Source organism: Colossoma macropomum, unplaced genomic scaffold, assembly GCF_904425465.1.
Source record: "Colossoma macropomum unplaced genomic scaffold, Colossoma_macropomum, whole genome shotgun sequence".
In the NCBI taxonomy this organism is placed as follows: Eukaryota; Metazoa; Chordata; class Actinopteri; order Characiformes; family Serrasalmidae; genus Colossoma; species Colossoma macropomum.
This window is the reverse complement of record NW_023494795.1, coordinates 9,308,529-9,332,518: the sequence shown is the minus strand read 5'-3', so window position 1 is coordinate 9,332,518 and position 23,990 is coordinate 9,308,529. Positions and strand designations below refer to the sequence as shown.

At 39.4% G+C, this 23,990-nt stretch overlaps 1 protein-coding gene across 3 annotated transcripts in view; it reads left to right on the top strand.

The window, feature by feature from the left end:
• The window catches only part of epha7 (eph receptor A7), a 116,519-nt gene that overhangs the window by 9,143 nt on the left and 83,386 nt on the right, over nt 1-23,990 (top strand). For all 3 annotated transcript variants that reach the window (XM_036581371.1, XM_036581370.1, XM_036581369.1), the window contains exon 4: nt 22,898-23,053. In XM_036581371.1, coding sequence (XP_036437264.1) covers nt 22,898-23,053 — 156 coding nt within the window. The remainder of the gene's footprint in view (nt 1-22,897; nt 23,054-23,990) is intronic.

The following is a 23,990-nucleotide window of genomic DNA, read 5'->3' as shown; positions in this document are numbered from 1 at the left end:
TGAATTTGTCACTACATTTGTAACTACAACATAAGTTATGTAGATATAAGATAGAGGCACTAAAGGGTTGGTGTGCTGATGGCTTCTTAGAATTTGAAGGAATTAAGAAATGTATTGCTTAAATATACTTGCATTAACCCTAAATTTGCGTGTATAAAGCCTACTACCAACAACATATTTCATAAAGTAAATCTGTTATGCGTTTAAATAAACAATTTGAGAAGAAACAAGAAGAAAAAAAGCGGTTTAAGCTGCTTATGAAGTTAATATACACTGATTGTGGTTGTCTATGTTTACAGACTGGCCTTAAGTAATCTAAATCTGTCTTTTTTATTATATATCTATAATATTTAGTAGGCTATGTAGAAGTATGATGATAAGAGATGATATACATGATTTATCACAATAATGCTAAACACCATCGTATTGCCCATTCCTGCCAATACCTTGCTGTTTACCTTTCTAGAGGAGAGTAGCTTTTATTTCCCCTGCAGCATTTGCTAACATGCTAACGCATGGCTAGTGCCTGACAGACACGGCTATCATCCATCTCGGCTGCGTCGGGAAGCCGGACAGGAGTTAGTCTGAGCCTGATGGATGGCTTTAACCCCGGGGAGGGCTGCTTACCATGGAGTCCAGCCACAAAGGCAGCAGAGGTGGAGAAAAAGCAAGCCAGCAGGCGGGCTACAGAGCAAAAGCCAACACTCAGGCAAGGCCACTCTCTGCATTTCAAATGCCACCGTGGGGGTGGAGGTGCTGGGAGGGGGGGCAGTTTCTAAGCCCTGACACTCAGCTGATTGATCAGGTGTTAACGCGATGGCTGGAAACAGCCGTCCGTTAGAGAAGACTAAGTGGCCTTAATTATTCAAACGGAGGGGAGTTCCTCAGAGAGGGGATGCCGCAGTATCTGGGCCTGTCATGGACGGACTCATCCTCTGACGGATGACGGCCCGGTCCCCACCTGCCGGTCAGGGAGAAGCATGGGGTGATTTTTTCCTCCTCGGCCGGTTCGACCGGGCAGGTGAGCCACGTGACACGAGGCAATGTGACTCCAAACTCAGACTCAGCACAGCTTATCGATCTGTTTTCGCCATGGTGGGATCGGCCTCGGCTGTCCACTGCTGTTTGTTTCCGATCCAAAGTGCTCTCGTTCCTCGAAAGCATGGTCAGCTTTTTTGCAATTTGAACATGAAACTTGAATTCTAAAAGACTGTATGTGGATCCACACCTAAGTTCCTGAATTACACATCATTTTCATAGTAGTCACTAGATAATTTATTCTAAATAGTAAATAATACGTCTTATTAATGGGTGCATATCTTGTCTTTTTCTTCCCATTTTCCCCCAAAACACTCATAATTTGACCATTTTATGACCATTTCCAACATCTCTTCATCCCTTAGAGTTAAAAAGGCTGTGTATGCTACTGTGCCTTTAAAACTGTTATATGTAAATGAGCTCTGTCCCCATTGGCTGCCCCTCACTGTGCTTTAAAAAGCAGTGCGGGTTGAAACACTGCTTATAACTTAAACATGAATGGTTGGAGCTCAACCCACTGGCTGAATAGATCGAGATGTAAATGTAAATGTGCTGATCCCTGTGACATCATAAAACCAATACATTTAAAGCAGGCTGTTTTCACAGCTTAGTTTGCATGTATAGACTGTGTGAACTGTGGAGTGAAGAGTACTTTCTGAATCATACTACACACAAAAATCAAGGGCATTTCACAATATGGCCCCTTTAGTGCTTATTATTCAGTAAGTACTATGTAACTACAATGTAACCAATATGTAACGTATGTAGATACACTAAAGAAAGTCACTAAAGTGTTGATATGCTGACAGATTCTTAGAGTTTGACGGGTTAAGAAATGTACACAAAAGTACACTTTGCATTATCCCTAAAAGGCGAGAGAGAAAGTGCAAATTAGTGTTTCTTTTGTCTTCTCATGGTAGAACTGGTGTGTGAAAGCCCACCCCAGCCTGCGCCTCTGTGGGTGTAAAGGGAGAAAAGTGTGAGGTTATGTAATAAGTTATTGATTTTGCTCTTAGCGGGAGATTGAGGTGCTGAGGCCGGCGCTCTCCCTGAGGAGAGTCACTCTGACAACAGGACCCTCCCCACCGCTCAGCCGCAGCTAAAGCCTTCAGCCCGCTCACATATCACTTTCACCCGGCCGCCTCGGGTTAAAGCCGCTCTAAACACACACGCGCGCATGCTCATGCAGCGTGCACGCTTAAATGCACACAGCACACATGCTTAATCCCTTGAACAGCAAAGGACCCATACGTGGACCCTCCTACATATGTTTTATTAGACGTTTCTTAATAATCTACTATTAATAGCTGAATAAGAGGCCTAGAGTTAAAGTTAAACAGCATGTTTACGTAGAGTACTGTGAAATAGTCAAACACTGCCTTTCGGTTCTTTAATTCAGTCCAGTTGAAATGGCCACACATTATGTATATTTATATTTAATAGAAAACTACAACTACAGTATTTTGTGTGTCCACCATTTACCTTTATTATAAATTCTAATCTTTTTGAGAGACTAGCTTCCAGTTTTTCAACTAATTCTGAGGGGATATTTTTCCACACCTACAAAGCTCAGTCTTAGAAGTTGGTTGCATTTACTACTTCCCAAAATCCAAGCAATCTAATTCATTTACGTTGAGGTCTGTGGTGGCCAGTCCATTGTCCTTTCAGACCCATAGAGTTGTCTTCTCACAGTGGAAGGATGGACAGAAACACCTGTAGATTTTTTTCAGATCTAAAACAAGAGTGGAGCTCCAATCTCTCAAAGATGAATGCTTTAAGTACTGTTTATCTGATGGGGTCTTGCAGGTGGTGGTCCAGGTTTGGAAACCTCATTTTATTTTCACATTTTTAGGACTACTTTGGCTTTTGCACCATACTGTACATGTGAAATACACAAGAATATATTCACACGCATAAGCAGGCATGCACACTTAAATGGACACATGGACACTTCAAAACGCATCTGCGCTGGCCTGGCTGATTGCCTGTCCGATGGACAGACGGCGAGCAATTACGAAGGAGACGAGTGAACGCATGCGTGAGTGAGAGTTTGTGGCTGTGTGTCAACATTAAGACTGGGAAAGTAAAGGAGAGGAAGCCTAGCGAAGAGCGTGTGCCGGCGTGTGTGAAGTGTAGACAGGTTGGAGATGGCTGTATGGAAGGCAGTGGGTGTCTTTCAAGATTTAGACAACTAGGAAAGTTTTCAATGTTTTTTTCTTCTGTGCTTTATGCTTTTGAGTACATGTGGATATGGAAATATGGAGCTTATTGTAGTATTGATTTACTTAAATCATGTCTATAAATGAGGTGTATGAAGTTTGGAGTCATTTGCATGAAACAGCATCAAACCATGTCCATAAATATTCATATATTCATATCAGTTAGAGCTCTGTATGGTACTGCAGAAAAACTGAATGATTATGCCTAATTCTCTGCCACATTGCATCCAGGTATCTGTTTCTCATTAGCCATATTTAGCTTTTTTGTGCTTTCTTAATTTGGAAGATAGATCTTTGTAGTTTTAACCATTGAATAAATCAGCTCTAATCTTCTCTTGCTAAACCTTGCAAAGTGAACCAAGTTATATGGCACGTGTTACATGATAAATCTCAATGGTCATCAAAGTGTTGCGGTAATGAGATAAAATTGCAAAATGTACTGTTACAACAGTATACATATGAAAAAAAGCAGAGAAATACATTATTTATACTTTTATTTTCAAATCTTGCTGTGTTGTGGTGTTGAGAATTTGGTGAAAAAAAATTGAAAATGTGAATGAAAAACAATTTATAATCAAACAAAAGCTTTTATTTTTAATTTTTCAACCTGGCATTACTTTTTATATGTGCAATAAAAGTTTTTTCGCAATTGTAATTTTTTCAACCTGGCTCACCGTATTTGACATTTTCTTAAAAATAACCAGTGTTCAGAATTCAATATGTATCGAAATGTAGAGATTTCTATTGCTGATAGACCCCTTGCTCTTGTCTGAGAGTCTCTCATTTGCCCTCTGTTGTCATTGCTCAACCGTAGGCTTCTGATTGCATCCGTTCTTAAATGACTGGGCTTTTTTCTGAAGTTGCTCAGAAGCTCTGGGGTTGTGTTTTTTGGGGTTTGTTTTGTTAGAGAGTTGTCTCAGCAGGCATTGAAAATGCTCTACAAGTTCACTTTACACTAAGGCACTCTTACATATTATGCTTGAAAATTAAGAACTGCCTTTATTTCCAGGGCATTTCCATTTAGGAATGTTAAGGCTAGAGCAGAATGAGAACGCCACCAGTGCATAGCAGCCACTGACTTCATGAGTGAACATTTACTGGTATATCCAGCCTTGTTGCTCCAGGATATATATATATATATAAGTGACCTGAGCACACAGATAAGTGTCTTTTTCTACTGGAGAACTTTTGTTTATCCAAACCAAACTAGTAGAATCTATAGAGATGCTTAACATGAAATATTGAAAACAGATTCAAAATTTGTCATGACATGCTTAATATTTTGTAAAATTTTTGTATATTAGATATGTGAGTGTGAAGAACCTTTGAACTTCTAGGAAGAACCCTATATAATCAATTTCTTTATATATTTGGTTTGTTTAGGGAACCAAACATGTTTCTTCAATAGCATTTATCAAAGAGGCATTTGTGGCACTTAAAAACAAAAAACAAAATTAAGAGCACAAAATCAAAAATTGTATCAAATCTAAAACTTTGTGCATTGTTACACTTCTATAAACATATCAATAATGTACTTTATTATGGTGTAAGGACCACAGTACATATTGTATTGTGAATTGTGTATGTTGTTACACTCCTAATATAGTTTATCATCTGGTAATTTTTATATATGTTTTTAACTTCAAGCATAGTAGAACAGCAGAGAATGTTGGGACACAGACAGCTGCGTGTCATTAAGCATCAAGTACACCTAAAACACAAAGATGCACCACTACATTATCCAGCCAGTCAGGTCTGGAGGTCCTGATATAAAACAGTATGTTTCGTTTTTTTATCTGTAACAATATTACATTTTTTTTTTTTTTGGTTGTTATTTGTTTCAAGGCTTGAACTCTAAAGCCTGGAGGACTCTCATTGTAGTTATTCATAGTAGTTACATAGTTGTTATTGGATAATAAGCTTTAAGATTAATAACTAAATAATAAGCCTGAGCTTTAAGAGGTTAAAAATGAAGCTAAAATTGGTGCATGGAGAATCGATGGGGATGTCGGCTTGTATTAGTGTTGCTGGGGATCCATGCCGGCCGGTGGCGGGTAGGGGGTCTTTGTTTCGGAGGCAAAGGGGCTGGGGGGGTGACTTCTTAGGCAAGCCAAGGGTCAACCGGCCGACTCATCCATCTTCCAGCCTGGCAGTGACCTGTCAGCCGGCCTGCTCTCGTTACCAAGCAGAACAGGCAGGCCTGCATTGTGCTCACCTCTATGTTTGCAGCCGTGTGTAAATGAAGTTAATATCCCCTGACCTCGCGCATAGCCCACCAGAGACCCCGGTGACACAGCAGAAATCAAGCCATCTTCAGAGAAATCCTCAAAACCCCCCTTTTCACGTGAGGCCTTTTATTTTCTCATCTGCTCGGTGATAGCTGACGATCTGTTGTGCTCATTGTCTTTGCGAGTTTTCAGAATAGGGCCTGTCACGTAATGAAGACAATAGCCTGCATGCTTTTCACTGTCCACACAGCAGAACAGCAGAGTTTTCCCTCTTCTTCACTGGAGCTTATGGGTTTTATTAGTATTTGAATAATATACTGATTATTCTGGCCTGTTTATTAGTTTATTGTTTAAACCAGCTAATCAGACTTTTTAAAAAGGCCAAACAATAAGAAACAGTGTATTTCTGTGAATGATTCATTAGATCCATCATAGAAGTAAGAGCTCCTTTGTTGTACTTTTCAAAAAGCATATGATCAATACCAAACCGTGGTGCATTTCAAAGATACATGAAGCCTATACTGGAGAATGAGGGGGCCTTTGAGGTGTCTGGAGGTGTGTGCAAAGGTTTGTGCGCCCTTGGTCAGTTTGCAAAGTTTTGTTGATTTTCTAACATCATTTTCAGACATATTGGAAAAAATACATAAAACGTGGCCTGTGCAAAAAATATGGCACAGATTATATATATTTTTTTCTCTTTCCAGTGTGTTAAACGCAGCAATGTGTGTACTAAAATTTAAGTGTGCTCACTGTAGAGGATGTGTTAACTTATTTTACAGTCAACAAAAAACCATCATTTGGCCAGGGGTGTTTAATACATGTATGCATTTAACATGTGCATTGTCATCTGGGGCTTGTCCGATATAAAAAATGTTTTTACAATACCTAAAGCGATTTTAAAGAGCTAAAAATTCTGATAACCAATAAACTTGGCCAGTATAATTTTATGATTTTTGATTTAGCTTTATACTCCTGTAGTTTTGGTAAATATTGCTGATATGCTTGTTTACACTGATTTGACTGTCATTTGTCAACTGTCACTTGAAATATGACTGTTAATAATAGCCACATTCCTTCACCTCAAACGAAAAACAGAATCTTTTATTCTGAAGTAAAGCAAACCGCTGCTGTCGGACCAAAACCTCATACTCTCATACCAAAACCTCATACTCTCATACCAAAACCTCATTCTTTTTCAGTTTTTATCATAGTTTGAAAATACATACTGTCGTTTATAATGTATGTCAATTTCAAGATGGATGGACCAAAAAAAAACAGCCCAGAATTACTTGGAAAAAAGTCCATTGACTTACATTAAAAGTAAAGTATGTTTTTTCCTTCCCCTGTAAAGTTACCGCTTTGGAGATACAAGATTTTGGTCTGACAGCAGCGAAATGCTGTAGCATAGGACTTTTTTATGGACTTTTTCTGATGATTACCTTATTTTTCTTTGTTTGCATTAGCTCTTTTCATAGAAAAAGGCTTTTTTGTGTGTTTTAATATGCGATTTTCATGCTAAAGCTGAGGCTTGGATATCATTTTAACTATGAAAGTGTTTTGTATTCAGATTTACCAGTTCAGGTTGCATTGCTGTCATATTGCCTCATATTGGGCTCTCAAACATCAGAACATTCTTAAAACTTTGTTGAAAGGCTGCAGATTAAAATCTGGTGCCTAATTATCAACAATATTTATGCTGATACTGATAAAACTGCTTGTCAATATTGGTCAATATTATCATCTAACCAATATATCAGTCAGTCATTACTCCTACATTTAAAAAAAGTACATTTTACCACTGAGTAATTTAATCGATTAATCGTGACAGCCCTGTTCCCCCACCACCCTCACAAAGTGATAAATGTTCTTTAAACCACCTCCTCTTGTTGACATCCATATGTAATGCTTAGCTGGAATAAATCACTAGAGCAATGATGTTCCCAGTACTTCTTAATGTCAGCAAAACTTTCCTGCATTAGTTCTTCCCTCTCTGCAGTGATTTATGTAACTTAAACAACTGAGTCATCCAGTGTTTTTGTTTTATATTGGTCAGTGCATTAGAGCCTTTGTTTCAGAAGCTTTTTAGTGAAGTGGTCAAGATTAATAGCCGTGTAATTTATCTAAAAAAGTTTGTAGAATAAATGTTGTTTACTCATTATCTTGAATTATCTGCCATATCCTTGTGAATGTACAAACATTTAGTTTGATAAGATCCAGAAAGGTCCAGCATGGAGCTGCTTTTCCTGAACTTTCGTCTTTGGAGCTGAAATCTGAAGGAATATTTATAGAAGCAGACTCAGCGAGGCAGCGCTGGGGAAAAAGCAGCATTCGTATGTAATTACGCTTCCTCTGTGCCTTTATTTACTTGTCAGTGCCCTTCATAGGAGACTGTTGTTTACAAAGAAACGTTGCATTTTTCATTATAAGAAGCCACCAAGTATATTTATGAGAATGGTTCATTAGATCCATCATAGAAATAAGAGCCTGTTTGTTATACTTTTCAGAAATCTCACTCTGAGGCATTGAGTCTGAACGGACTGCCTATAAACAAGAAGCAGATGAAACTCTGCTATAACAAGAGATTAAGCAGAATAAACACTACATACAAACACACACACACACACATAAACCATGTGCTATCAGCTCTGTGTGCAAGCACTGATTGCAATTGTTCCTCAGTCAGGTTACTGGCTCCATATCTAAGCATAAAGTAGACAAATAAATAAATACAGACAGCTATGTTCAAATAAATGCCTCAGCAATGTTCTCCTTCCCCGCAGTGCTGTATTTGTTATCATTCCTAGGCAATTTTATGTCCACAAATAAGCAAGTAGTGGCTTATATTTCCAGTAGAAATGACAGGACAGTAATTCTTCATTTTAGGTACGATACCGATAATGAAACCTTGAGTTTCGGCCAAAACGGATCCAGTTTCTCTTATTTTAAAACAGTATTTTTTTAAATCGCTGCTGTGGGAACAAAAGCCTGTTTCTCCATTTTTCTGTTTGTGACGTAATTTGATGGTGCCTTTTACATTGAATGCAAGTTTCATGATGAATGGGAACAAAAGAAATGGCCTAAAATTGCGTGAACAAAAAGTCTGGTTCCATTGACTTACACTAAAAGCAAATTAAGTTTTTTGCTTTTCCTGTAAAGTTACCATTTTGGAGAAACAGTGTTTTGTTCCGACGACAGCGAAATGAGATGTTTTAATTGAAGCACTTCACTAGAAGTGAGCATCTAAAAGTAGGCCATCATGCTCAAACTACAAGCCACCCCACAGGAAGAAATACACAGCGAATGACGTCACATCACTCAATATGAGTGACATTTCAGGGCAGATTTGTTACAGAATTGAGTCAAATTCATTGTTGATTTCCCTCTGATATCTAGTCAAGCATTTTCTGCTCATATCAGCCTGATACCGATAGATGGTATCGGACTGGTGGCATCTCTGGGGATGAGCAGTACAGTGTATCGCATTGTATTATATCATATCATACAGTATCATGAAACAGAGCTCGAGGCGATACACATGGACACTTAAGAAATTATGAAACTTGTTTATTAGTGAGATTATTGTTATCTATAGATGCGTAAATTAGCATTTATTTGCCCTCCAGTGCTGACGGGAGATGGGGGTTTGATTCAGTCCCTGATCGATTGGCCTCCAGACCCCATGCAGGGAGAGAGCAGTGTGTGTGTGTCAGAGCAACCCACGGGGGGTTTGTGTGCCACCATAGTGACGGCCTTCAGCTGGCCTGACACTGCTCTTTTGCTTGCTCACCTCCGTCACAGCTGTAAAGTCATGCGCGGCGTATGTGTGCGGATGTGTTATAGCTCCAAGTTGCTGATGCCGCATGGTTTTAGAGCCGATTAGTTATGGTCGCGGAGGGCCTTTAGCACTCCAGACCTCTGGGTCCATCTCTCTTTTTATGTGCTAAATAACTGATCAGCCTTTCTCATCTAATGCCTTTCATCTCTCTCCCTCTTTCTTTCTCTCTCTCTCCTCTCTAGGGGTATCAGCAACAGCTTTGCTTCAGTTTAAGGCCTTTTAGGCCTTCTCATAAACTCTAAACACATGCACTTCCATCCGCCCACACACAGTATGTTCAATGAACTGGATGGAACATGATTAGGCAGGAACGCTCTGTCCACCCGGAATAGTTCAGCGAACAGTCTAATTGATGCCATATTTCCTCTTACGCTACATGTGGTCAATCAGACGTTCTGTGCCTGAATTTTGCACCTTTAATTTTGCACTGGAGCTGTGAGGCTAATGTAGCTAACAAGTAATGGAAGCTTATACTCCACCAATTGGTTGCGAATTCTGCAGGTATTTTTCCACACTTCCAAAGTTCAGTCTTAGAAGTTGGTTGCGTTTTCTGCTTCTCATGAAGTAGTGGAAGGTTATACTCCACCAATTAGTGGTGATGCACCAAAATGAAAATTCTAATCCAAAACTCAAATTCAGGACACACCAGGCTGACAAACCAGTTTTGCCAAAGAAATCTGCAGGGATATTTTTCCACACCTCCAAAGTTCAGTCAGATTTTGGTTGTATTTTCATTTTCGGAAATTCAGGACATACCAAAAAGCTAACGATAAATGAAATTCGTTTGCATAAATGAAGCTGGTTAAAAATTACAGCACACTCTTAAAAAACATGGTTATTCAATGGTTCTTTAATTAAGAAAATGGTTGTATATAGAACCATCAACATTCTAAGAATGCTTTGCATGATAAAAGCGTTCTTTGCATCATGAAAGTGTTCTTCAGATTGATGGAGAGTGTGTTGTAGATGGTTCTATATAGAACCTTCTGGAAGTGTTTCTATATAGCATCAGTGCAGATAATATATACTATATTTTCAGAAAAGCATTGTATTGTATTGTGACATAATTTATCATGGTAATGTTATAATGTAATATTGTCGTATTGCCCAGCTTTATCGACAGGGCTTTTTTTCTGCTTCTGTTGTTTTGCTGTGTTCTGCATATCGATTCTTAGCATGGAAAGTGATTACAAATTGCTTGCCTAATGTTCCTTGTAGAAACTGTTTGAACACATTGCAGGAAAGCGAAAGAAACAGTGTTTTTAAATACCTTGTTCTCATTTTCATTGCCCTTCAAATTCTTTGTCGAAACACTTTTATAGGCCTATTTAATCTTTGTTTTTTTCTTTCAAAACTATTGAGTCTTTCTTTTGGTTGAAAACCAAACATGCCATTTTTAAAAGTTTTGGGCAGCAATTTTGGTGCATACCCTCAAATTAGCATTCTGCAAAATGCTTATGTCATCACATACTTGTCTCAAAACAGTTTATCCATCTCAAATAAACATTTTCTGACACTGTGTGAAATACTGTTATGTTGCATACGCTGTGGGATAAAAGCATTTTCACTGTAAAGTACTGTAAAATTATTGGACATTACCTTTTTTTAAATAAAAGGTATTTCACAGACATTTGCATTTATTCTAATGGTTGTTACTCGTATTACTATGGCAAAATACTGTATATGAGAATAGCTAGTTGAACTAGTGGAACAGCAAAACAGTAAAAAAAAACAGTATTTCCAAGAATGAATGTAATTTTTACAGATTTTTACCATTGTTGAGAAAACAGTCTTTTACTGTTAATTAGCGAGTGCATCCTTGCTGCCATTTTACAGGTTTTTTTTTACAGTGTAACTAAAAACAGTAGTAGCAGCCATCTGGAAGCCTCACATGTGAGAATTTAATTCAGAAACTTGAGCGCCTGAGGATGAATACAGTGAGTACAGTCGTGCAGAATATGAATCTCCTCTTCGCGTAAGTGCACATTCTGGCAGAACAAGGCCTATAAATTACATGCAGGGTAACTGATTTAATGTTAAAAAATCCTTTGTTTTAAATACAGTGCAACAAATCAGCCCCCGTCTCAAGGGAGGGAAATTACAGGTGCTTCAGGTAGTGCTCATTTTTCTACTGACTGGTATATATAGCTTTAAGAAAAAGCCAGTTCAGTGCGCTTCTTGCTCCTGAACCCCAGCAGGACCTGTTCAAATGAGTTCCTCCCACAAAGGCACAAAGAACCGTCTTGTCCCCCTGTTTGTGTATTATTTACATGATTTTTTTTGCAAGTTCTTTTTTTTCCCCATAAATTGACTCATTGAACATCTGGCAGGCGCACAGGGCCACCCGTATATGCTTACTGAGTTCCAGCACGTCCGTAACAGTAGATTTCCATTGCGTTGCATTTAGTTCTTAATCAAATCTCTCTTCTCCACAGCTGACACTTGAATAATGAGGAGCAGGTTAGAAGATTCGTTTTTTGGCAGTGCGGCTGACCACCTCCAGCCAACACAAACGCGACTGTCGGGGAAGTAATGCGTTCAGCTGGACTGGTGGAGATATTCCGCTGCTGCACTCCTCTCTTGTTTTACACGAGATAAAGCAGTCGGGCTTTTATTTGTTTATTTATTTATTTACTTTTGACGAGCGGAAGCATTGTTTTATAATTGCCAGACTGCTAATGGATCCCATTGCTCAAATGTCGTTGGCTGTGATTGATGCGTTTCAAAAATGAGGTTGCTTTTTGATCTTCAGTTCTGACTATCAGCAGCTGGCTTTTCAACAGTGCTCCCCCAGTGAGCCATCGCAAGCTGCTACGTGTTATTTATTTTATTTGGCTAATTACGCCAAGTTTCGGTGCTACCTGTTTCAGGTTCCTTTCAGCGCTGATTTCAGATTTTATGGGCATGAAATGAGCACATTTGGTAATACTTTGGTATAGGGGAACATTATAATGCCCTTATTAAGCCATAATAAGCCAGTAATTGGCTGCTAATTACTACTTTATTAAGCTTTAACTAGAATGAGTTAAGCATTTTCACAAGCACTTTTATTTGTATTTTATACATCCTCATCTTTTGCACAACATTTTTGGAGTCCATCATTATTTCCTTACCTAGCCAAAGCAATTCAGTAGCTGGTGATAGCTTCATTTAATAGCTGCTATTTAACAGTCTGCCTATTACTATGTTATTAAACAATAACTTGCATGAATGAAGCATTTTACAGAGCACTTTATTTGTGTTTTATACATTATAATCTTTTACACAATATTTAATTTATTATAACTAGTTATTTATTAGTTGTCCATTAATATGTCGAGCAGGCTGGTAACTTATCAAGTCAATAACTGCTGCTTATCTATCTGCCATTTACTGTGTTATTAAATAGTAACTAGCATGAATTAAGCATTTTTAAAACACTTTTATTTGTGTTTTAAACATTATAATCTTTTACACAATATTTAATACATCCATTATTACATCAAGCAGGCTGGTAACTTATTAAGTCAATAACTGCCGCTTAACTATCTGAATATTACTATGTTATTAAGGTGTAACTGGCGTTAATGTTTTCCCAGGCACTTTTTTTTGTGTTACGCTTCATAATCTTGAGCACAACACTTGCCTAAACCTTAGTTCCATATAGAATGTGCTTATTAATGAAGACTGTAGTTAGGTTTTTGCATACAATTATGTGCAAAACTTTAGGCACCCCAATAAAAGTACATGCCCTGTTAATTCTAAAAGTGAAAATAAGTACACAGCCTCTACAAAGAATTCAAATCAAATGCACTATTACTTTTTATTTGATGAGTTTAACATAATAGGGAAAAAGTAAAACATAAAATATGGCCAGAACAAAAGTAATTGTTTTATATTTTATGTTTTTTTTTCCAAATATTTTCAACTCAGCAGATAAATATAAATTGTGCTCTAGAATTAGCAGAGCAGAGGATGTATTAACTCATTTTTAATTAGAAAATCTACAAAACAGTTTGATCAGGAGTTTTCAAATGTTCATACAGAGTTAATTCATTCTAATTAGTATTTAATAAAGTAATAGTGATCAGCCAGTTAATTAAATAAGTTAATGCGTTTGTTAAGGCTTAATAAGAGCAGTGAAAAGGCATTATAGCACCCCCCTTTACTGAAGTATTACCAAAGTAATAAGTTTCTGGTGTCTTTGGAACGTGAGCTTTGATCAGCTCTACAGTCTAAGCCTACTTCTCTCTCTCTCTCTCTCTCTCTCTCTCTCTCTCTCTCTCTCTCTCTCTCTGTCTCGATAGTGTCCCTATCTCGCTCACCCTTTCCGTGTGAGAGGGCATCTCCTCAAAGTGTCCTTCCTCACATTGTAAGAGAATGCTAATCTTCTCTTTGTTTCTCAGGCGAGAGCTACTTATCTCCCCCTCCGCATAGGTAGCGGCCATGAATGGGCAGCTTGTCTGCATGTAGCGAACGCATCCGTAATCCAGCTCCCTTACAGTAATGCGCCGGGTTCTGCGTGAATTAGCCCGAACACGATCCATCTTTTAACCATTTAATCTGCCCATTTTTACAATCCTCTTTCTGTTTTTTTACTTCTCCTGTAACAGTTTGTACTTTTTACGCCTCAAGCCCTTGCGTCCAAGGCTGGGTGTAGGGGTTTGGAAGTTGCCACCATGTTGGAAACAGGATCCCCACCCTGGTGTGCGGCTCTCCCGCCGGCTTTCGGTTCCTTCCCCTCTTTTTTCTTTGTGCTTTGCGACTCTGTTTCCTGGAGCAAGGCGGATACCTCACCTTGTGCAGAGGCCAGATTAAAATGTTTGGAGGTTGCAGGAACTGGCTGTTTTTTAAAAGTGAAGACTTTCCTCTTTCTGAAGATTATGTAGTTAAGACTTTCACATATGTCAGGTCAAGTCAAAGAGATGCTGAGCCTTTGGCAAGCAATTTTATTTGCTGTTAAATTCAGAGCAAATATGGCTTTAGCTACTCTATTTTGAGTGCAGTTTTGGCAAAAAAGGTTCTATTTGGTGCCTCAAAAAGTTTTGTGACTTGTATACTCTGCTCTGCCAAAAAGAGATTCTATGATTTGTTCAATCTTAGCAAAAAAAAAGTTCTTTATAGTAGAAAAAACTGTTTTATGACTTGAACATACGTAGCAAAAAGGGCTCTAGGTAGTAACAAAGAAGGTTCTATGACCTGTACATGCTTAGCAAATAAGGGTTCTATGTAGTACCAAAAATGTTCTATGATTTGTGTACTCTTAGCAAAAAAGGTTCTACATAGTACCAAAATTGTTCTATGAAATATATACTTTTACCAAAAAGGGTTCTATATAGTAATAAAAAAAAAATAAATTCTATGACTTGTACACTCTTGTAAAAAGGGTTCTGCATAGTACCAAAAAATGTTTCCATGACGTACACTCTCGGCAAAAAGGGTTGTACGTAGTACCAAAAATTGTTCTATGAATTGTGCACTCTTAGAAAAAAGGTTTTGTGTAGTACAAAAAAAGTTCTATGACTTGTACATGCTTAGCAAAAAAGGGTGCTATGTAGTTCAGAAAAAAGGTTCTATGAGTTGTACACGCTTGACAAGAAGGGTTCTTCATAGTGCCAAAAAAGATTCTATGGCTTATACACTGTTAACAAAAAGGGTTCTATGTAATACCGAAAAAAGTTCTGTGACTTATCCATGCTTAGCAGCAAGATTCTATGCAGTACCAAAAAAGGTTCTATGACTTGTACATGCTTAACAAAATGATTCAATGTAGTACCAAAACAGGTTCTGTGACTTGTACATGCTTAGTAAAATTGCATTTGAGCTAACTGCTGCCTTTGCTGAAAGAACCCTTGAAACTTTCCCTTTTTAAAGGTGCAGCAGTAGCAGAACCCCTTTTTGTACTTATTAGAACCACTTTTTAAAGACTCTTTAACGAATCACATACATACTCTAAAGAACCGTTTAACAATGCAAAGAGGACTTTGAGTTATCACAGTTCTATATATAGCTGTTCTTCTTTGCTAAAGAACCCTTGAATAGACTCTTTTTAAGGGTGAATTAGAGTTAAAGTATCCAAGAAATAACACCATGAATTAGTTTGAGCTTTCATTAAAAAACAATCAACAACAGAACAAGCTGTAGACTCTGAGTGGTAGGAACGGGAAAAGGAGAAAAGGAAAAGAAGAGGAAGAGGAATAAAATGTAGGGCATGTTGTGTGGCAGCAGTTAGATCTGAGATTTGAGAAGACATTTATCATTCAGAGATGAGTGTCATAGTGGAGGTGGCATCATTTCTCTGGAGAACGCTTGAAGGAGATACCAACGTTCCAAAATAAAAACTCACGTTTGACCTGCTCAGCCGAGTATTATTTAGAAATACATATCAGCTCTGGCTCTGCATTCTGTCTGTCTCTCTGTCTCCCCCTCTTTCTTTCTTTCTGCGTCTTTATCGCTGTAATAGAATGTTATCTTCATGCCGTTTTGCTGCCTGGCAGTTTTTCCAGTCCAGCTGGCTGTTGTACTGGTGGTAAAATTTCAAATGTAAATGTAGAGATCAGTGGAGAAAGGTTAGTAGTACTTGACCAGTGTGACAATTTTCCATATAGTACCAGCGTTAAAAATGAATTTTACTGATTTTTCAAGGTTATTTTTTGCACAAGGCAATGGTTGAGGTGTAAACAGAGTCATTCAGAGTGGTTTAGTGTGAAATTGTAGTGCATTGTAGAGAGATCTTCCTATACAGTAGTGATGATAAGAACCAGGAGTCACCATGTCTACAATGCAGATGTAGCCACTTTATCAATCTGAAACAGCCACTGAACCTGAAAAATTGCTGTTGTTGGAAGAAAACCTTGTATCTTCATTCTTGTCGTTTTTCAGTTTTTTGACATAATTTCAAAATACCTGTTGACTTCTACAATGTATGTAAATTTCATGAAGAATGAACCAAAAGAAACGGCCCAAAATGACTTAGAAAAATGTCTGGTTCCATTGACTTACATTAAGAGTAAAGTACGTTTTTTCCTTTTCCTGTAAAGTTATCATTTTGGAGATACGACGTTTTCTTCCGACAACAGTGAAATATATGTAATGTTGATAAAGATAAAGTAGTGGTGGATATGTTTTCTTTGGGCAGTATGTTTGTCTTATCATTCCTAGCATTTACCTCTTCACCGTAAATGTGTTTAGAAGATATATTTTATTTGAAAAAAATATCATAAGATAGTATCTCAGATTTCATGCAGTATCTTTCTGTGAGGTAGCTTTTAGAGCCATTAAACTCTTTGGATGTCTGGTTTCAATCACCACTATTGGGAAAAAGTTTACATTTACCCACTCTGAATGGCTTCGTTTACATCTTACATGTTGAATTATGTGAGCATTTTGCAGAATAGTAGAATTTGCCTTCAAAGGCCTAAAACATCAGCCAACATCATTTTCTTTTTATATTTTAGATACTAATTTTATACTCCCATAGTTTTAGATTAACAGTGCTTTACTGACTGTCAGGTATCAACTGTGAAATATGATTATCGCTTCTCAATATCACATTTCTTACAGCGGAAACTCTTGATGATGACCATCGCTTAACCTGTCACTGAAAAGATGATACAGCAGTCGCAAATACAGGGAATGGAAGAAAGAGACCTAAAAATTCTTAGAATATTCTATGGTTTGTTATATAGACAGACCACAAATTATCATCGACATATGAGTGGAAATTTTACTGATACAACTAAATCCTCAGGAGGTATTGGCCATCTGATATACAAGTTGGGTCCTAAAGGTCAGGGGCTTTACTTCGACACCATAGGATTACCGGTACCATGCACAGAAATGGCCATCAAAGGCCCATCTCCTGCCTGTGTGTGTGTTAGCGGCTCTATTTGATTTGCTTTTACTGGATCAATGATACCAAATGAGTTTCTGATGTGCCAACTTTGAAGTAACACCGCGCCGAACCTTTGCACAACGGGAGAAGCTCGATACTAGCTTCCCGCTTAAGACTTAGACACTTCCTCTTAGTTTGAAGGCAGATTACTAAGCTTTCGGCCCACAAACGTCTCTCTGATAATAGTTTAGGACTGACGTGGAAAATAAAATAGTTCTACGTTCAGGTTCTATGAGCCCCACGAAAGGCAACATTGTGCGAAGACGATGCTCGCTGGAGGCCACCTGAACAAAATAATCTGTCAATCAGTGCAAGATTATCTGAGGGAAGAAAATAACAGCGAAGGTGCCAGACTGTCACATCAGGACATTAGAAATAATTATCATCTGTTATGGCCACAGGAAGCGATATGTCAATCTGTCACAAAATGCCACTGCAGGCTGGAAGGCTCATCCATCCTCTTCACTCTTTCTCTTTTTTTTTTATTTACCCATCAGCCTTTTTTTTTTCAGTTCCCAGATTGGCAGTCCGCATACGCAGCGAGCGTTTGGACGCAACTCAAGAATGTTGGCACAAATAAGAAGCCCTAAACCAGTATCTTAACCCTTCTCAGCGCTCCATTCTTCTCGCCTGAGTGTCCACAGGAGATAGCGCTTCTTTGTCTTCGACACCGTCTCGGTATGCGGAATGTCATTGAGACGCTTTGCGCTGGAAGGAGCCAAGTCCCGTTCCTCCCCAGAGTGGAAGGATTGCGAGGCCGTCCTCCTCTATCGAGGCCATGAATAGGAAAATCCCATCTTTTTGTCCCCACGGCTCAAACAGAAGGCCTGACCACTGCAAGGTAAATTGCAGATGCCGCGTGCCTCCGAGCCTGCGAGCCTGTAATCTCCTCCCGTCTCGTTCCGTTTAACCTCAGCCCTGCTTTCTTAGAGCTGACTAATTTCTTTGTGTGGCAAATGAGGGCTGGTGTTGTCCGCTCCCAGCGGCACTTCTCTCGCTGCCCATGTCAACCAGCACAGCCTATTAGCCAGTCCCATTAGCTCGACTTCACGCTCATGGCACCACAGACAAAAAAGCCTGCTGTTGTTTAGCGCTAAGTTTTTTGCCCGCGAGGAACATCATGATATCAACTTAGCAAGCGGGCAGTTAAGTGGGTGCATGTCTCGCTGTCATGTTCTCGCGTGCATCCTGGCACTCTGGGTCCTGTAGCGCTAATAACTACATGTTAGTCCATGCTACTGACAACTGCACACAAAGGCGTAATTTGGTGGGCTCCATCTTCACCCTCCTCTGCAGAAATAAAGCTGTCAGGAGAAGATGCGCTAAACCATCAGTCATCCTCTTCGGAGCAGGTTAGAATGCTAGCATAACAGCAGTGTGTTTTTTCAGCTAGCTGTGCCAAGGTTTGCTCTAGCCAAGGGCGGCCATGTTGGCAGGCCTGGAATGTGCGCCTCAGAGATGGCTCTGTTTGTGCATGTCACTCTCCGGGAAAAGTGGACGAGCAGGAAAGACAGGCAGCCGGCTTTCAGGCCGGACCTCACGTCAAGGAGGGAGCTTTGATATGAAGCCTAATTTGCCGCCTGGTTGCTTGTGTAAACATCACAGGGATGCTCAGGCTCCTCAGATGCTGCAATAAACACCCCCCCCACATACAGCCCTGACATAAAAATAAACCACCCCTGCCGTAAGGAGCCGGCGTGTCAGCGGGTCGAGGGCCCTCCTGTTTTGGTGATTTGCGAACACGCTAATCTTAGCATGTTCGCGAGGGAGCTGCTGGGAGACTGCGGTCGGGTCTTAAGCCCTCGGCTCATGTGGGATCTATCCTTCATGCTGGGGCTCAGACGCCCAAAGGCGAACCCACACACCGGCTTGCCAGCGCGCGTAATGGTTTCTTCCTTCATTTTCATTCCTAGCCATCCCCCAAAACCATCTGGCTGCATGAGTGAAGCATTTGTGCAAGTTAAGAATTGCTTCTTGAGTCCTGTTATCAAGACAGTTCAACAGATGTTTAGGCAGGAGATGTTTAGTATTGAGTTTTTCTTGGTTAACTCTTTTTCTGATTGCTTTTATTTCACTCCCAGAGACTCAGTCTCCTCACTCTACATATCATATTAGCTTCATAGTAGTTAATGAACACTTCATAGTAGTTCCACTTTCTGAACATGATGTGATTATCACAATATATCAATAATATGTAGTTCAAGTTTGTGTTTAATTTGTTTTGAGAGTGGGCTTTTTTGTACTTTAGCACTTCTGGACTAACACACTGTCCACAATATTGTAAATGATGATGGAACCATGTCACATCAGTACTGTCAAACTGCTACGCCTCCTATTAAATGATAAATCTTATAAGCTTGCAGTTTAAGAGATTTTAATAAAGTAGAACAACACTTCATTTGAAGACTTCAGAACAAGCACACTGAACCATGTACTTGTAAAGCAATAGTACTGGCATAATATATATCTATATAATATCTATATTTATGAATATTTATGAACATTTTATGTCAGTAATCGCAAGATGACATAACATGTTTTATGGAGTAAGTGACTTTGTGTTGACATAAGGAAAAATAACTGAACATTCAGTTTTGTCACTACCAAAACAAACGTAACACAAATGTTACAGTAGTGACTGTTTTAGTAGTGACAGTATCAGTACATGACTAGCAAACCCAGCTTTGAACAGTTGTACACACATAAAATCATAATAACATTTCATTAAAACACAAAATTGTACTTACTTGAAGAAAATATGTTTCGGCAATGACAATTGTCAATGTTACACATTGATTTTCAGAACCAGTACATGACTAGAAAACGCAGCTTTGAACAGTTGTACACACATAAAATCATGACATTTTTCATTTAAACACAAAACTGTACTTACTTGAAGAAAATATGTTTCGGCAATGACAATTCTCAATGTTACACACTGATTTTCAGTGCCAGCACATGACTAGCAAACACAGCTTCGGACAACTGTCCAGACACAAAAACATATTTTTGACTAGAAAACGCAGCTTTGAACAGTTGTACACACATAAAATCATGACATTTTTCATTAAAACACAAAATTGTACTTAATTGCAAAAAAATATGTTTCGGCAGTGACAATTCTCAATTTTACACTCTGATTTTTAGTCTTCGGGGACGCATTTACTTGGGATCTAACTGCTCACCATGTAACCCTGAGGGACAGGGATGCAGTCTCACTTCCTGCTCTAAAATGCAGGGGCCCAATTAAAATAAGGCTCTGCCCATTGACTAAAACTCTTTGTTTAAATAGTGACATAAAAACGAGAGCCAGCATTTTTTACCTCTATTAACGCCTTAGGTTTAAATAGATTATGACATAGCCCTAAATATCTAAGGTGGGACCACAGCTTGAACTAATTTGGTCGAATGGTCCATATCAGTTCTACATACTGCTTCAAAAGCACAATATCTATTAAGGAGACCTATATGGCATAACACAATATCTGTACTAATGCTTCATAACAGTGTTATAAATGGAACAAATGCCCTGTGACTTCAGTTTAAGGCCTCTTATATCAATACAATATCATTTATTTCATAAAACATGTTACTAGCATGAACTGTTCATAAATAGTCAGTGCTTATGTTAGTGTTATGAAGTCCCCACGTAGGCAGCCTTCAAATAAAGTCATACCAATGAATCTTATGTAGGGCATAAAAGCTCAAAGCTCTTCTGACCGCTGTACGCTTCCTGCCTCCAGATCCCTCGGCCTGAACTAGAGATCCTGCTTTCAATTACCCGTCCTCACAGGTAGAGAAATATCAGAGATAAAATCACATCTCTCTTTCTCCTCTGGCTGCCGGAGAGCGATCTTATTTGCGCCTGGCCGGGGCTCTGAGCTAAATAGGCAGTGACAGGGCTTTCATGTAGCTGAAATGGGGATACCTCTCTCCTCAGAGCCCCCCGTTCTCAGCGCCGAGGTGTTAAAATGAGGAAACCGTGAGGCCTCTACCGCTCCCTACATTTTAGCAGTTTTCTCAGCCACCTCCAAAAAAAGAGAATGAAATTGAGATCTTAAAACAAGGATACTCTCCGGACGGAAAACCGATAGCGGCGTGTCCCTGGTAATAATCGTTCAAATGCATAGTAGCGCATGCACAAACATCCATCCCAAACATCCCGGCATGGTTCTGGGGTTTAAGCGAAATCATGTGGGCCGGATTCTCTCTTTAGACCAAAACAGCTGGTGTGAGCTGAGTTAGCTCTGCCAGTCCCAGAATAGCACTCTGTCTGAACCATGACACAGGAAATCAGCATTGTAACACCCAGGGCAGCAAGCTTGACCCACCTTAAATAGGGTCAAATTGCTCTAGATTTAGCGTTGGTACATGATATAAATCACTTATCAAGGTATAAAATGTTTGAGGCATAAACCTGAAGGTGCCCTGAAAAATCCATTGATGTCTATGAAACATTATAGTCCCTATAAGGCTTTGCTACTGTTCACTAATGGAATTACAGCGTGCTATAAAGCATTAAAAACGGGGGCTAAAAGTTTAGCTGTAAGCCCTGCGTCTTTCTCCTCACACTGGCTATAACTCACGGGGTCTCACATTATGAGGGGCTTCATTAGAAGCGTTGTCCATATGCTCTGATGAAATAAATTGGGGGTGTAAATGACTCGTTGTCATTGAGACGTGCGAGGGAGATTCTTGCACTGCGCCTCGGGCGATCTGGCCTTAATTTGAGCTTTGCCTCTGATCCAGGGCCGCCTGCGGGACGTCCCCCCCTCCATTCCCACCACCACTAAAGGTGAAATGCTGAAATAATCCCTTTAAGTTGCCCATTTTCTACACTAACCTTGCCTTTGTTTTCACTCCACCTGGAGGACGGATCTCTCTCTCTCTCTCTCTCTCTCTCTCTCTGTTTCTGTTGTTTTTGTTCCTTTTTTTTCTTTTCCTCTCTGTTGTTCACTTTCCCTCTTTTCTCTCTCTTTCCTCTTCTCTATTTCTCTATCACTCTCTTTGCCTTTGTTTCTCATTCTTGTCTGATCTGTTTTTGCCTCTCTCTCACTCTTCTAGCCTCGCTCTCTCTCCTCTTTCTCTTTCAATTTCTGCCATTCTTTCTTTCTCATTCATTCTCTTATTCTATATTTCTTTTTTTTCTTTCTTTCTTTCTTTCTTTCTTTCTATCTGTTTTTGCCTCTCACTCTTCGAGCCTCGCTCCCTCACTTTCTTTCTATTTCTGCCTTTCTTTCTCTCTCGTTCTTTCTCTTGTTCTCTCTTTCTTTTCTCTTTCTTTCTTTCTTTTTCTTTCTTTCTTTCTTTCTTTTTTTCTTTCTTTGCCTCTCTCTCTTTCTCTTTCTTTCTCTCTCTCTCAAATGTAGGCGGACCATTTAAAAATAAACTTGACAGTACTTATAGAGGACTCCTAAATAAACATACTGTACTGCGCTGTATGTGTGTGTGTGTGTGTGTGTGTGTGTGTGTGGAAAGAGAGAGAGAGAGAGAGAGAGAGAGAGGGTTTGTTAAGTATGCTCATGATGCCGGAGGGACAGTTTGATCCAAACACCAGCTGTTGTAAGATGTGAACACAAGCTCACTGATCTGTTCTTCATTGCCCTCTTTTTTATGTGAACTCAACTGTGAAAGAGGCTCTAACACTCTAACACACTCTCTCTCTCTCTCTCTCTCTCTCTCTCTCTCTCTCTCGCTCTCTCAGCCTGTGGCCGTGGCTTCTACAAGTCTTCGTCTCAGGATCTGCAGTGTTCGCGCTGTCCGGCCCACAGCTATAATGACAGAGAGGGCTCCTGGAGATGTGACTGCGAAGACGGATACTACAGAGCACTCTCTGACCCGCCGTCCATTGCCTGCACCCGTGAGTCACACACATGCACGCACACACACACACACACATCCAAATCTCTGTTTATCTCTGACCAGTTGAATTGTGTTTCTTTAGGAAACGATTCAATTCAAAGTGGATGATTCAATTCAGTTTGAGTCTATTGGTACGATTTAGAATTATACACTGAATACATGTAAACCTGTGGCAAACCTATTAAAGGGGACTTTCACCACTTTTCCAAAATTTCTGTAAGGGAGCTTTCAGATGCATTAGACGTCTGGTTCCTATCACCCCCACTGTGAGCGATTCTGAACAGTTTCTCTATAGCATTTCACTTTAATCCGCTCTGAATTTTACATTCAGATTTTTGTTTACATTTCAAAAGTTTTATTGTGCAGATGTTAAAAAATAAATCTGTGAAATTCTCCTTTAACACAGTGGTTTAGTATTGACTCCAAAAAAAAATAGGCCAAGCCGAACCAGTAATAAATTGATCCAAACAAAACCAGCCAATTAATTCAAGTCAAAATGTGAATGTGTTATTAAATATTATTATAATTGATTATAGCATTCCAGTGCAGTGCAGTGCAGCCGAATCACCACCTTCAAGATTGATCCCCTAACACACAGGCTTAGTCGTAAATACTCGCTTCCCAAAACCTCAGATCTGTTCTCCATCCAGCCCGGAATCAGACGTGTGCTCCTCCCTCTTCTCCCAATATGTCTTCATAATCACATCCACTCTCTCTCCCTCCCTCTCCCTCTCTCTGTCTGTCTGGTAGCTAATGATCAGAGGGGCAATTTGCTGTTTCCCGTCAAATTAGATTGCAATTACTGTCAGAAATGGAAGCCACAGGTCCCAGTCGCCCCTTCATAACTCTCTTCTCTTCTCTTCTCTTCTCTTCTCTTCTCTTCTCTTCTCTTTCTTCTCTTCTCTTCTCTTCTCTTCTGTTCTTGTTTTTCCTCT